General features: G+C 43.3%; 1 protein-coding gene and 1 non-coding gene across 3 annotated transcripts in view; one reads left to right on the top strand and one right to left on the bottom strand.

The window, feature by feature from the left end:
• Window positions 1-1,221: 1,221 nt before the first annotated feature.
• Window positions 1,222-15,457, top strand: part of ATG4D (autophagy related 4D cysteine peptidase) — a 16,177-nt gene continuing 1,941 nt past the window's right edge. Inside the window, exons 1-9 of one of the 2 annotated variants that reach the window (XM_075206820.1) lie at window positions 1,222-1,242; window positions 9,584-9,828; window positions 10,683-10,766; window positions 12,160-12,333; window positions 13,471-13,759; window positions 14,519-14,583; window positions 14,665-14,807; window positions 14,968-15,046; window positions 15,121-15,197. In XM_075206820.1, coding sequence (XP_075062921.1) covers window positions 9,633-9,828; window positions 10,683-10,766; window positions 12,160-12,333; window positions 13,471-13,759; window positions 14,519-14,583; window positions 14,665-14,807; window positions 14,968-15,046; window positions 15,121-15,197 — 1,107 coding nt within the window. In that variant the 5' untranslated portion in view covers window positions 1,222-1,242; window positions 9,584-9,632. Of the gene's footprint in view, window positions 1,243-7,298; window positions 7,504-9,583; window positions 9,829-10,682; window positions 10,767-12,159; window positions 12,334-13,470; window positions 13,760-14,518; window positions 14,584-14,664; window positions 14,808-14,967; window positions 15,047-15,120; window positions 15,198-15,457 lie in introns of those variants that run through there. The other variant, XM_075206819.1, reaches the window with a different exon arrangement.
• On the bottom strand, window positions 6,713-6,853 carry LOC142155857 (U4 spliceosomal RNA). The gene has a single exon (XR_012691943.1). It is a non-coding gene; the product is annotated as a U4 spliceosomal RNA (small nuclear RNA).

Raw genomic sequence — 15,457 nt, 5'->3', positions numbered from 1 at the left:
ATCTACCTTCCCGTCCCATCCATTGTTTGTTTGAATGTTATGTTGTTTAAGTTTTGTACGGTTAATGCAGTACTTGATGTGTAGTGTACAGCTGAATGTAATGAATCGTGTGTTTTTTTTACTTTTATTCAAATAAAGATACTTTTTCAATCAAAAAATTGGGGAATGCAGAGTCCAGAAGGACCTACTGCACCCTTTCCATTCTAGTGAAAACAACACAAAAATAAAAGTGCAGTGACAAAACAGGTTGGTGTAATAAATATATTAGTAGTGAGTGAGTAAAGCCACAAGGCCAAGGCAAATTTCATTTCTGAAGCTCTAGACCCCACGACCTTACCCCATCAAAGCACTCATCCGTTACTGCACACACCAGTGCCAGGTGCGTGCAGCACCCGTTTACCCCACTGTACCGCTAGGCAGAGCAGCGGTGAGCGGGACAAACAACTTTCCAATCTTTTGGAAAAGCCCTCACATCCGAACTGTCCTGACTAAATTGTTATAGTTGAGAGGTTTGGATTTAACAATGAGATTCAGTGACATATTTATCTTGCAGGAACAAAATCTTCACTACAAGAAAATGTTATCCATTCACTAGCACACAGATGGAAGTCATTACTTATTCTTCTCTTAAGGGGTTCCTGGAGATAAGTGGCTTTTGTTCTACACAGAGAATATTAGAGTGAGTTTCAGCTCTAGATCTATACTGTATACAGAATATTGCTTTATTTACACTGAGGTATTTACCAGGAACAGGTGTGCTACAAGAAAATGGCCTCCTACACTGAGGACAGATGTTATGACATGATGCCAGACCGTGCATTGAGCAGGCTCTGGTACTGTGTGTGACGTTAGCACAAGGTGTACTATATTATTGTGTAGGTATATGGAGGCAGGGAGATAAGGCAGAATTTAAAAAAGAACTTAATAAATGCAAGAATAATAATATTAGTTACTCCTTTGTGCTGGAGTACCCTGGATGTTGTGTATATACATGATATAGATATAGTAATACAGCTTACAGGCTTACCACATGGCACTGAGAGAGAGGGTTAGGCTGCAATCAGCAGTCATTAGCAGGCTGTCTATGAGAAGCAGAACACAATCTGTGATCATTAAGGCTTGGATCTAGGAAGTAGCTAGAAGGGACGTGGGAGGAGTCACAGACTTTAAAAGAAGGCATGGATGGTGTGGGCAGGGTGATCAATGCTGGACTAGCTGACTGAAGCAACTAAGGCCGGACAGGTATGACTTGTATCTGGAATGTGCTACATTAGCGTGATTCTTATTTTTATTTTATTCATTTAAATTTTTTATTTCTTATTATATTGGGGCATTTTTTATTTTTATTTTATTGGTTTTTTAATTTCTTATTACATTGTTCCTTTCTTATTTTGTGTGTAATCAAGTCTGTCCTATATGTACTTTTTGTTAAAATCAATGTAATCTAATACATTCACTCAGCTTTGCACTTATGACCCTTGCACAATGCTTTTTACACTGTACACTCCTTATTAATACAAACAATGGTATTCATCTGCTCAGCATAAACTCCATACATTCCCTGCACTCTCCATATACACTCCCCTGGTTCTTTATACCAGCTGGCTCCCTGATGTGCGGGGTCAACATTAAAACCATCTGCCTAATATTGTGTATGTCCCCCTCCTGCTGCCAATACAGCTCTGACCTGTTGAGGAATGGAATCAACAAGACCTCTGAAGGTGTCCTGTGGTATCTGGGACCAAGACGTTAGCAGCAGATCCATTAAGTCCTGTAAGTTGTGAGGTGGGGCCTTCATGGCTCGCTTTTTTTGCCATCAGGGAATACCATTGCCATGAAGGGATGTACTTGGTCTGCAACAACGTTTAGGTAGGTGGTACGTGTCAAAGTCACATCCAGACGAATGCTAGAACCCAAGGTTTTCCTTCAGAACACTTCCTAGAGCATCACACTGCCTCCAAAGTGCATCCAGGTGCCATCTCTTCCCCAGGTAAACTATGCACTCGCACCCAGCTGTCCACTTTATGTAATAGAAAATGTCATTGATCAGACCAGGTCACTTTCTTTCATTGCTCTATGGTCTAGTTCTGGAGTTCACTTGCTAATTGTATGTGCTTTTGGCAGTGGACAGGGATCAGCATGGACACTCTGACTGGTTTGCGGGTACGCAGCACCACACGCTGCAAGCTGTGATACACTGTGTGTTCTGACACCTTTCTATCATCGCCAGCATAATATTTTTCAGCAATTTGTGCTACAGTAGCTCCTCTGTGGGATTGGACCAGATGGGCTAGCGTTTACTCCCCACGTGCTTCAATGAGGCTAGGGTGAACCTTGGGTGCCCATGACCCAGTCTCCGTTTCACAGGTTTTTCTTTATTGGCCTACTTTTGGTAGCTACTAACCACTGCATACTGGGAACACCCCACAAGTTTTGGAGATGGTCTGTCCCAGTCGCCCACCCACTACAATTTGGCCCTTGTCAATCTTGCTCAGATCCTTACGCTTGCCCATTTTACCTGCTTCCAACACATCAACCTCAAGATCTGACTATTGTTGCCTAATATATCCCACCCCATTATAACAAGATACATTATGTTATTCACTTCACTTCTCAGTGGTTTTAATGTTGGGGCTGATTGGTGCATACAGACAACATCCAACTGACTGATGTAGAGAGCATCCTAGTGATCGATATAGAATGTAATGAGCTTTCTGTTGACTAGTATATATTGCAGTGTGCTTTCTAGTGTTCAATATATACAATGCAGAGAGCTGTGTATTGAGCTTCTAGTGACATATACAATACATGATATACATCATAATGACAGGTACACAATACAGAGAGCATCTAAATAAACAGTATACAATACAGACAACATTCTAGTTATCGCTATTAAAATACTGAGCATTCTAGTGCACTTGACACAATACAGAGAGCATTCTCATGACCACTTGTAAAAACACAATGCATATTTGTGGCTACTGTTTAATGACAGCCCTATTCTGATGGCAACTATAAAATACAAACCCTCAAACCTCTGGTTTTACAAAGTAGGGTCCCTAAATCATTGTTGGCTTTTCAATGCAGGCTCCCCATATCTCGGGTGTACACAGATCCCATGCCCACGGTGTCTTTACTCTTCAGACCTCAGACTGATTGATTTATAATGAAGACACCTCCCCTCAATCTCTGTTGGAGACAAAATCAATCCCCAGATCTTTGGTGGTGAACCAAATGGATAAAATCCACCTCCCATGGTCCAACACTGTGTCCCTGCGCACATCAGAACAATTATGGCTCTGATTGGATGCTGTCATACACTGTAGCCAGCTTCCTGCACTCTGATTGGTGGATGGTTAAATCCATCCACCAATCATTGTGTGGGGAACTTCAAACATTCTGGTGAATTGCCAGCTCCATCCACCAACCGGATTGCTAGCAGCTGTCTACTGGGTATGACAGTATATCCAGTAACTGTTTGGCTGCACAGGTTATGGTCACAATAGACAGCAGTGAGGCAGGTAGAGGATTCTCCAGAACAACTACATATGTGACATACACAATCTGAAGAGCCGAGTTGCATCCTGTGCCTGCCTCAAGGCCATTGGCTCCAGCCTGAACTACCCAGACATAGGCAGCCTGGCCCAAAACTGTACCGGGCCAGCCCGCCCCTGCAACCCAGACTAGACCAGCACCCAAACACAAGGTTAAATATAATAATATTAAGTGTAAATATGTGTGCGTGTGTATATATGTGTGTGTGTGTATGTATATATATATATATATATATATATATATATATATATATATATATATATATATATAATCTCCATGTAGAAAGCATACATGAGAAAAATCTATGGCACTTAATATTAATCCAAAGCCTTTAAACAGTAGCTGTAAACACATAAATTGAAACCAGACAAGTACAGTTTGGAGCATATACTGACATATGTCCACCACCTTTGCAGTAGGTTGCTGTGTTAAGAGAAAGGTGCTTCTTTGTCTTGCATCACTTTCAGTCAGCAACATTGTTGCTGACTTGATCTGCAGGAATTGACTGTCTGGATTTATACAAGGGCTTGAAGAGTGCTGTTAACTGACAGGCTCTGCTTTGAAATGTCAGGTTTTAATACTCTTATTGGATCCTGTTGTTTGTTTTTTTTTTTCAATTTTTATTGAAAGCCTGGGATTGGTGCTTTCCTGTTTCAAGTGCAAAAAACAAAGTGCAAAAGGGTGCAGTACCTTCAGGCTCTCCTCAAAAGAGGAAGGGCTTCTCTGTCCTCGATCCCCAAGACCAGAAGGTTCCTAAAGGAGCAAAAGTCTTCAGACCCCCTTAGGCAAGAATTTCCTACATTTTATAACCAAAGTGTAAAATGAAGTTGATACTGAATAAGTTATGTTATCATGTTACTACACATCAGTCCCTGCCCCATTAGGGCTTACAGTCTAAATTCCATAATATAGACACACTCACACACAGACACAGACAGACAGAGAGGGAGAGACTAGGGTCAATTTTGATGGCAGCCAATGAACCTACCAGTATGTTTTGTGAGTGTGGGAGGAAACGGGAGCACCCGGAGGAAACCCACGCAAACACAGGGAGAACATACAAACTCCACACAGTTTCAGATATTAATCTGATAAACATAGAATTTTTAGTAAAAATACACTTTATTTACATAATATATATATATATATATATATACACACTGATTAATGTCAACAGACGGTCAAACATACACTGTGTCACAGAGCAGCTGAAATACATATAAATTATGTGTACATTCTAACACTATACATGACATTTAGTACGATATATAATATATTCATCATACATTGTGCTATTCAAACCTTACTGAGCAGGGTTGCAGGGAGGATTAAAAAAAAAACAACAAAGAAAAAAAACAGAGAGCTGCTGTGCAGAAGCTCCGTTTAGGCAGCACTGTACTATACAGCAGCCGCGGCGCTGTCAAAGAAGCGTCCACCGCGGACGCTTCTTTGACAGCGTCATGGCTGCTGTATAGTACAGCGCCGCTATGTAGGGGCACGTCTTGAGGGGAGGGGTTTCTGGAGACCCAGAAACCCCCCCTGCGTGCGCCCCTGCTGAGAAGGAAAACAGAGTATATAATGGGGGCAAAAATCACATATAGGTCCAAAAACTTAAAGACAGACACATACAGCAGATGAGTCCTTGCAAGCCCCAAAAGTGTACCCACTGGTATCGCACTACATGGTTTTACAAGCTGACATTGAGACTCCCTGTGCTGTCAGGAACCACTGCCTAATTGATTTTTTTTGTGTTCCTGACCACAAGTACAAGCACTTGTTAAACGCCATGTGTCAAATGCATTCATGTTCAACACATACGTCCCAGCTGTCCCGATTTGAGGGTCTTGATGTACAGATAAGGAACAGCTTTGACCAGTGGATATATCCACCGATCATTGGAGCAGTGTAATGCATAGTGTTAGGCAAGTGAGCGAGGCCCCCAGGGGGAATGTCTTAGTGTAATGAGGCTAGGGCCACATTACAGCAAGGAGCCAGTGATATGGGCAACTCCATCACCGCCACTGGGCAAAGTTCAGCAGCGCAAAAGCACCAGTGCTGGCTTTAGCTAGCTCACATAGGGGGCCTCAGTCTATAAAAACTCTGCTTCTCACACAACTTAGTAGAGAATAGCCATTGTTAAGCCAGGACCTGGGGACGTATGTGTTTGGTACTGGGTCCCCGACAGAGGGGTGTATGTGCGTCGGGTTCCACGGGGCCATGTATTGGAGACTCCACTAGAAAGTCAAAGCCTCCAGGAGTACAAGACTACTATAGTAAAAGGGGGATGCATGGAAGATGTCACACCTACCATGTGTTTGACCCCATTAGGGGGTGTCTTCAGACCCCAACTAACAGGAGGCACCAGAGCGGTGTTCCCCAAAGCCTGGGATGACCCCAATACATGGAAAAGGGCTGCCACGATCCAGACATAATTACTGGGGTTCTCTTCTCCTCTAATCTAAGATGCCAAACAGTTTAATAAAGCAGGGGGATCCTCACCTTCAAGGGTAACCCAGAAATACCACCACAGCAGACACAGGATGGCACTACAAGGGAAAGAGACAGTAAGAGTCTGAGACCCCACAGACTGACCCCCTTAGAAATACCCCCATACCTTGAGGGGGGATTCGCTGCACGGTGCTTCACGGCTAATTAGGAGTGCGGCTGGTATGGAGGTTGAAGACTGCATGGCAGAGCAGATCCTGAGGACCTGTAATTGTACATCTGCATGCATGCGACTGGGTGAGATTAAATATTTTGAAGAGCCTGTGTGATGCACCTGTGGTCTGTGGAACCACTTCTGCCAGCAGCAGCAGCTGGTATGTAACATGTGAGTGTGGAGAGGAGATAGTAATAACATCTACTGAAGAAAATGTACAGAAGGAGAAGAGGTTTATATTATCAATATTCTTGCAATCATTATGGTTTTCTGCGCTGGAAGCTGAAAAATTGATGTATAGTTTGTATGTCATGTCTTCAATTGAGACGGCTTGGTAACCAAATTTCATTGAACACACCTGTGATAGACAACCATGTATTCGATAGTAAATCATTGTTATACATATGTTTACCGCATTTATTTTTAATACAAACTCTACTTCTCAGGATATTGAAATTAAAACCAATCACATCTATTATTCAACGTCTTATTCAGTCTCCTGGGAGACTGTCAAAAATTGCCAATGCTGACTATATTTCAAGTCATCATGGCGGGGTATTGGGAAAAGTTTTCAATAAGCAATAATCACGCCTCGGATAAACCTCATTGGCTATGATACTGCCACTGCGCAAAGCTAACATAGCATGAATTCAGGGAGGACCAGACTCCTAGCTGTACTGATTGAGCTCATGGAGAGATACTGCATCATTTTATGTTGCCGCTGAGGCTCACGGGAGTAAATATGCTAATAACGCAGCCACAAACATTCATGTTTGATGAAGCCGTTCATTACATTCACTATAAGCACAGATGATGTAAGGTTGTCTCTGAATGTGAGTACTATGAACAAACATTACATTGATCAATAAACATTCGAAGCCAAATCTCCGTGGTTATTTTATCTATCTGCCCGTCATTTGAAGAACGTAATGGAAAATCCTGTGTCACAAGTATTCTATTTATAAAGGTGCTATAGTGTCCACGGTTTTAAATTGGAACACTGGCTGTGCGGTGTTCGTTTGTCACAACTATAAGTCGCAAATAAAGCTATTCAATATTTTTTTTTTTTACCAATCACAATATGGCTCCCAATGAACGCACTGAGTCAGGGAGGATAAGATGCCAACCAGGCTCAGGGATGCTTTGACAAGAGCCTTTCTGACGTCACTGGTATCCAGGAAGTGTCCTTAGGGTGCGTCTGCTCGATATTGGGGTTGAAGGGCGGAAGTTCTGCTGGCTGAGTGTGGTATCTGACTTCCTGATGGCTTCCTGCTGGGAGAGATGAGGTGAGAGTACTGGGCCTGGGCAGTAAGACTACTTCTATGAGTCTTGAATATATATATATATATAATTGAATTTTTTTTTCAGGGGTGTTTGTGATATGTGTCAGTACATTGGTGATTAGGATATAACATAAATGTAGTTATTTCCCCCGATACACTTAGTGACCAGACAACTCCTTCCTTTATATGCTATGGTTGTCATCATGTCTTTTTTGCTTTGGTAACAGAAATTACCACATAACCACCATTAGTTCTGTGACTACCTGTCTGCCCCTCTAAACAGTCACTCTCTTAAAAGACAGGTGCATGTTATGGTTTGAATGGGAAAACCCTGTCACCATTGGGATCAATGATCCCTTTGTCATTACTCAGTTTGCTTGCAGTCAGTGCGCAAGCTTGTGTGAAATAAGGCCACTTTTACGCCATGAATGTTGGTAAGACACTAGCAAAATAACAGTAGCCATGGTCAAGTTAATGTAAAAAAAAAAACCCAACCAGATTTAAACCAATACTGTGTGCAAGTTTGTATACTACAACATAGGTCTCTCTCTCTCTTTCTTTCTTTCATATATATATATATATATATATATATATATAATATATATCTCCACAGTAAAGACATGGTTTAATTCCCATAGGGAATTCACAGCTTACCCATTCTGGGAAGTGACAGGGCTGCGGGATAGAGACCTGCCCCTTAGCTCTCTGTAGGTCCAGATTCCTGCTCTGCTGGTCTTTATTGAGAAAGTGAAGACCTACCATTTGGTCCAGCACCCTGTTCACCAGTGGGACTTTCGTTTGATCCTGTCTGCTTTTCGGGTGGAACTGTTCAATCCTCTCTCAGAACTTTAGATATTTGTTTAGTGTGGCAGAGCTGGAAGCACATCCCTATGTCCTGTTTGCACAAAGATATGGTTATGTTACATACACATCAGACCTTGGTGACCTGTAGGATGTATTCCTAGGTGATGTGTTAAAGGTCTTGCAAATTTACCTAATCATCCTGCAGGTACTCTGACTTGCTCCTGGTCCAGTTTCGTGATCAGGGGGTAAGGAGAGGCTCCATCCATCTAGAGATGGTTATATGAAGCCAATTCAGGACGGTCTGCTCTTTTTCAGGATAGGCCGTTCCAGCGGTGTAGATGGCTCCTCTTGGGCATGGAAACGTGCATGTTGTCTGTTCTGTGGAAGTGAGCTTTGGAGGGAAGGTGCAGAAGGCAATGGTTTCCATAAGGACCTCCCCTTCTCCCTCCCGTAACAGGATCCTTTGGGACATCCCCATGGTCTTTCTGTGTCTGCCAGATGGGTGCAGTAGAAAATGGTACTTTGTTCTTACCATTAAATTTATTTCTCTGAGTCCAATGGCGGATGCAGATACCCCTCCTTGGGGATGGATATTCTGCTTCCTGTTTTCTTAGTTGGTAAGTAAGCCTTCCTGGGTACATAAACTGTGTGTCTCATGGAGGATTCCAAATCTTCTTTTGTTTAAGGGCCCAGCTACTTGTGTCTGCAGGTTAACCCCATTGTCAATCTGTGTCCTCTCTTGTCAGTCTAATCACAATATATCAGATTACAGTTCCTTGTGGGTGTGGCCTAGTGCCAAGGTACAAATGTAACATTGAGAGAGGGATATAAAGTCATTTACGTGTGACCAGCTCTTAAAAGGGACCAAAAACCTTGCAGAGAGTAGGCAGAGGTAGGAGATACAATCCTATTTTGTATGCTCATAGTCTGAACAAAAGGATAACCTATAAAACCATATCTAGCATATACTATTGTGCTAAGCACAATTGGGAAATACCATCCTTTGAGTTTACAGCCCTTTTAAAGTAAGATGAAACAAAATTTCAAGACTGTCCTCCTTCTACAAGTGTCATAAGGAAACTCTCCTAAATGATAGGCCGGATGCCTCATAGAGATGATTATAAGCCGAAAAAACATGCAGTAATACACAGAGTGCACTATGTCAGGGCGTAATACAGATATAAATATGTCTCCAATAAAGCTGCTGTGCTGCCGTAAGATATGTCCAAACCGAATGGCGACAGAATATATCTTATTGATGGACTCTTCTTCTCCCCAGAGTGACTTCGGTCATGCTGTCCCCCTCTTTGGGAAGCCAGAGCGGATAAATGAATTCCGTTTCTCCAGCGGGCACTCAGTATGGCAGCCCCCAGGGTCGACGACGGGCAAACGCCCTCAGGAGCCTGAGCGAAAGCCCTGATCAGCCTAAGATGGGTTACCAAGGAGCAAGCCGAGATGGGGAGATAGATGAGGTGGATAAATTGAAGAGCAAGCTACAGACTGCATGGAACAATGTCAAGTATGGTAAGAAAAAGAGGACTATGTGATCATGGGCAGCAATCACGGAGGTGGGATTTTTAACATTTACAGAGTGTTTTTATTATTTAATTTTATTTAGAATTGGTCTATTCTACGGAAGGGTTACACATTTATCCTCACACTGCTCCCGGCATTCCTTTCTTCATTATATTGTTTAGCAGAGCTCCTCATAGTGCCTCCAGGAACTTGCTCATTGTGTGTGTGTGTGTGTGTGTGTGTGTGTCTGTCACAAATGCAGAAAATCATCAGCAATAGATCACAATTTAGGGTAAATGTATCAAACCTTCTAAAAATGAGAAGTGGCGGTGTTGCTCATAGCAACCAATCAGATTCTAGGTATCATTCTCTAGAATGTACTAGATAAATTATAGCTAGAATTGTATTGGTTGCTATGGGCAACAACTCCACATTTCCTTTTCAGGTGGTTTGATACCCCAAAATGTGATCTATTCTAGATTAAGTCGGACAATACAGACAAATTTCAGGTTAGCTATATAATACATATGTATTAACGAATAATAATAATATGCTCAAAATGCTTGGCTATCCTATAGAGTTAACAGTTAATGGTATTTATTTTATTTTGGGTAGTGATATTTTACCCACTTCAGTGTTACTAGGCAGGCAGACAGGCACTGCTAGTCTTGTGCTTTGGTGAACCATTGATGCTGCATTTGTTACAGCAGTTCTCTCTTAGTGGAGAGATGCTTATAACGTCAACCTGTCTTTAGTCAATGCAGCAAAACAAATTCTAAGTGTTTGTAAAAGATCATATTACTGGCTGGGAGATATGAATTAGGAGTGTGCCATGTCCTCTGACCTAGTGTTTTGTTTGACAGGCTGGACAATAAAGGTGAAGACAAATTTCAACAGAGCATCACCCTTATATTTGTTGGGCAAACCCTATCAGTGCGGGCGTGAAGGTGAGAACCATCGCTAGGTGGTGTGGTTTATCTGTTGTAGAGTTTGAACTGCAAATTAAAAGAGGGTAATCCCAACATTTAGAAGTTATTGTAAAAATCCGTTCTTGCAGTGCACCGTCCTCTCCACTAGAGGCTACCTCTGTGTCTTGGTGGGGGGCAGTTTCCAGATAAGCTATTTACATTGCCAGCTACACCTGTTTGTGCTATAGACAATGGAATCGCAGCTTGGCTGATTTCTTTATTGGGCCGCTTCCACATTTAAGCCAAAATATATCTTATGTAGGATTCGTGTTTATATCATCTCGCCCTCTGCGTTCGGTCAATGACCGTCGCCTCTCTTCCCCCCTGGTTACCTCCTCCCACGCTCGCATCCAAGATTGCTCCCGCGTGGCCCCCCTCCACTGGAACCAGCTCCCCCGCTCCATCAGAACATCCCCCAACTTGTCCAGCTTCAAACGGGCCTTAAAAACCCACCTCTTCCTTAAAGCCTTCCAGTCCCCCACTAAACTGCCCTTCTTCCAGTCTCCCACCTACCCCCCACCCACTCCTGCCCTCCTTCCTGTCCCCCTCTTCCCCCCCCCCCCCCCCCTCTCCGTTCTCCCCCTTTCCTCCTCCTTCCCTTGCGTTTCTGTCCGTCCTACCCTGCCCCTAGATTGTACGCTCCTTCGAGCAGGGCCTCCTGTTCTCCAAGACCTTAACTCTGCTCTCCAGCTCCTTGTCTCTTCCGTGAGGTCCTTCTGCCCTTCTACCCCTTGTAGAAGGGCAGTGTCTATGCCTTCATTCATTCATCTGATCTATTTGGGGCAATACCTTAAAATACTCATCCCTGGACTCCAGTGGTACATTCCCTTTGTTTACATTTCTCATTAAAACCACAGAATCGTGGCTTGGCTTTACTGGTAAATAATGTTAACCAAATGTTCCGCAGATATGTGTATACCATTGTTTTAATCTCGACAGTCCTACACGTATATTAGGTGGCCTTTAATTTAAAAAAAAAATTAAAAAATGTTTACAGTGTTGTCCCTGGAATTATCTACCTACATTTAAAGTGGACATCATGACTTAATAAAATGGAGGCATACGTTGTGTCTAAGCAGCTTATCCATTTATTAGGAACCAGTCACCTGACCCAGACACAATATTCATGAGGTAGTGGTTCCAAGTGGTTTCATCCACTATATTCTTGTGACTTAAGCACACAATGGCTGCCTCCGCTCTGTGTAGGTGAAAGGTCCACCGTACAGTGACTGTACACTAGAGCGATGCATACTTAAAAATTATATATTTCGTAGCTTTCATCTAGCTGAAGTAAAGAGGGACTCTGTCATGTCTGAGAGAAATTCAGCCTTTTATTTCTTTGCTTAGTCCGGCTCTTCTCCTGTGTTGACAGCTGACATAGAACAGTTCCAGAAGGATTTCGTGTCTCGGGTTTGGCTGACGTACAGACGGGATTTTCCGGCTCTGGAAGGGACCCAGCTGACTACAGATTGTGGATGGGGCTGTATGATCAGGAGCGCTCAGATGTTACTGGCTCAGGCTCTGCTGGTTCATCTTCTAACCAGAGGTCAGAATCGCCCCTTCCCACCACGGGGGTGAATGTCTTATGTTTTGGGGTAAAAATGTTGCTGCCATCAGTGTTACATCTCTGCTTTAGAAAGCCATTTACCAGTATGTCCCTTTCTATCTGCAAATATACACCAACTTTCTCATGCCTCTCCAACCACGTCCTGCAATTGTTTGAGGCACTGGGACAATGCAAAGGAACATGGCAGTGAGTTGGAACTGAACTCTAGAGAAGGGGGAGTATGATGGAAGTGAGGTGGACCCTAGAGACCAAGGGGAAATCTGATGCAACACATCGGTGAGATCCAGGGACAAGGTGCAGTCTTAGAAACTGAAGGAGCGTCTGTAACCTTAGATGCTGGGGAACAGTGTGGCTGTCAGAGACTGGGGGAGACTCTGATGAACATGACTGACTTCCTGGTGTGAGGGGATTAAGGTAAGAAGCTGATGGGGCGAGATAGTGAGCTGTAAAGATGAGGTGTAGCCATGGAGCATGGCCCACATTAAGATGGCGTGAGGCATAGAGCTCCATAGGTAAGCTAAAGACCTAGAGACGGAACTAGAGTGATAGAGGCAGGCTTAGCATGCCATTGGTGAGATGAGCGCATCTTGAAGGGATGCATGGGAGGTGATGATGGAGGTGAAACGCAACAGGTTCACTTTCCTGTTGAATATAGCATCTTCTTAGCAGTGATTGACAGGTCAGCTATTTACCAAATAGAAGATATCTTTTCCATATTTTTTTATGCGTTGGAACTGCCAGTTGCTTGCCAAGTCTAGTTGTTCAACTCCAATTATAGTGACCCATTTGATTATGGAAAACGGTGTTTGCTATAAGATGGAGTAGAGCATGAAGGGCTAGAATTACTAAGCTGCGGGTTTGAAAAAGTGGGGATGTTGCCTATAGCAACCAATCAGATTCTAGATGTCATTTTGTAGAAAGCACTAAATAAATGAAAGCTAGAATCTGATTGGTTGCTATAGGCAACATTCCCACTTTTTCAAACCCGCAGCTTAGTAAATCTAGCCCAAAGTGTCTCTGCTGTGTGGATACCTATGTCAGTTTTATAGCACAGGAGGGAATTATGGGACATACAGTCTTCTGATCTGTCTTGCTCTTCTTATTTTGGTCACTCAGATTGGTTCTGGCCGGAAGCATCAAACTTAATTGAAATGGAATCCCTCCAGTCATCTTCCCCATCCAACTTGAATCCATTTCAGGTCAAGTCCTCAACTCCCTGTCAATCAAGGTCCCTCCCACGCCAACATCTTTCACCGCAAGAGCTGATCCACAGGGACATCCTGCGCTGGCTGTCAGACAATCCTGATGCCCCCTTTGGTCTGCACCACATGGTTAAATTAGGGGAAAGCCTGGGCAAAAAGGGTGGAGACTGGTATGGCCCAAGTATTGTGGCTCACATCTTGAGGTGAGATATATGTTCTAGAGCAGATCTGGTGTGATGTGTGGGGGATAGATCTCGCGTTACATCATTTATCCTAACAATTTCTGCTACTTAGCCTTTCGATTGCACTTGCATACTACAAGGGTATATAAATATTTGTGCATATAACAGAGGTGGGAGAATACTTGATCTTTTATGGATGAGATGTGATCAGTGCTTATACCAACACCACAAGGTGCTCAGTCATTGCGACTTTCAGGGCTCGTCCACATGAGCTGATTACTTGAGTTGCACTTGGTATGTGGTACAAGTATAGCGCCAGCAAGTGATCTATAAATCCCTATCCTGTGTGGCATACGTTGTCCACATGGACAGCAGTCCCAGGAATCGAACTCTAGTCTCCCATACACCAAATCTGTCATTTTTGGTGGTGCATCCCAGATACGTCTGGTGCAGATCCCCAGTTTTAAAGCCAAGTCAGAAAATATACAGTAGATATAAACATATACATTTGTGTTAACTACGTTGCCTTATACCTAACCAGGAAATCGGTGAAGATCTCAAACCTATTCCTGAAATGCGGCATCGCTGCCTGAAAAGTAATTTAGTGTAGAATCCATCTGACATATGATGTGGTGACAGAATTTAGAATGTTGACCTTGGTGACGTCACATTGTAACTGACCAATAGCAGAAGGCCATCAGTTATTGACATCACAGTTCCCAGCAGGGCATCACAGGTGCTGTCTCTGCCCTCACGTGTCTTGTATTTTTGGTCCATCAGAAAAGCATTGGAAACAGCATGTGAAGTCCCGGAGCTATCTGTCTATGTGTCTCAGGACTGTACAGGTAAGACGAGCAGTGTTGGCTCAGTACATGTTGTGATATGGGGGAACTAGACTGAACTGGTAACCTGTGTATGCTGCTCAGTGTACAGGGCAGATGTGGAGCGGTTGCTGGATGCATCGGATTGTGCGCCGGGGATGAGCAGCGCTGGGAGGGCGGTTATCATCCTCGTACCTGTACGTCTCGGTGGAGAGCACTTCAACCCAGTATATAAGCAGTGTATTCAGGTAATGGGACCTGTGACCCAGAGGGAGGAAGAGGTGGAGAGAAACTTGGGTCATTTGTTAAGACCACTAAACTACAAGATTTATAAAAGTACCATTGAGCAATAGTGACTGTGTGAACAAGGCCCCAGAGCCTCCATCCTGATCGGTTTTTCTTTTTCAGGAGTTCCTGCAGATGACATCTTGCCTAGGCATTATAGGAGGAAAACCCAAACATTCGCTGTATTTCATCGGCTACCAAGGTTAGCGTTGACGTAATGGGGCTATTCCTTTATTGCCATTGTACTCTTCTCATTTATCATTCTTATTTTGTCAGATAATGATCTGTTATACCTGGATCCACATTATTGCCAGAACTACATTGATACCAGTAAAGAGAACTTTGGTTTAGAAGTAAGTAGGTTTGTGTCCTCAATAAAATGCATTTTAAACATGTGCGTGTGTGTGTCCCGATGTCTGGGTATTAGGAGGAGGAGAGAGGTCTGTGTCCTGATCTCTGGGTATTAGGAGGAGAGAGGTCTGTGTCCTGATCTCTGGGTATTAGGAGGAGGAGAGAGGTCTGTGTCCTGATCTCTGGGTATTAGGAGGAGGAGAGAGGTCTGTGTCCTGATCTCTGGGTATTAGGAGGAGGAGAGAGGTCTGTGTCCCGATGT

This window comes from Mixophyes fleayi, chromosome 4 (genome assembly GCF_038048845.1).
Source record: "Mixophyes fleayi isolate aMixFle1 chromosome 4, aMixFle1.hap1, whole genome shotgun sequence".
Classification (NCBI taxonomy): Eukaryota; Metazoa; Chordata; class Amphibia; order Anura; family Limnodynastidae; genus Mixophyes; species Mixophyes fleayi.
Note: the sequence above shows the minus strand (reverse complement) of the source record. Positions and strands in the feature narration are given on the sequence as shown.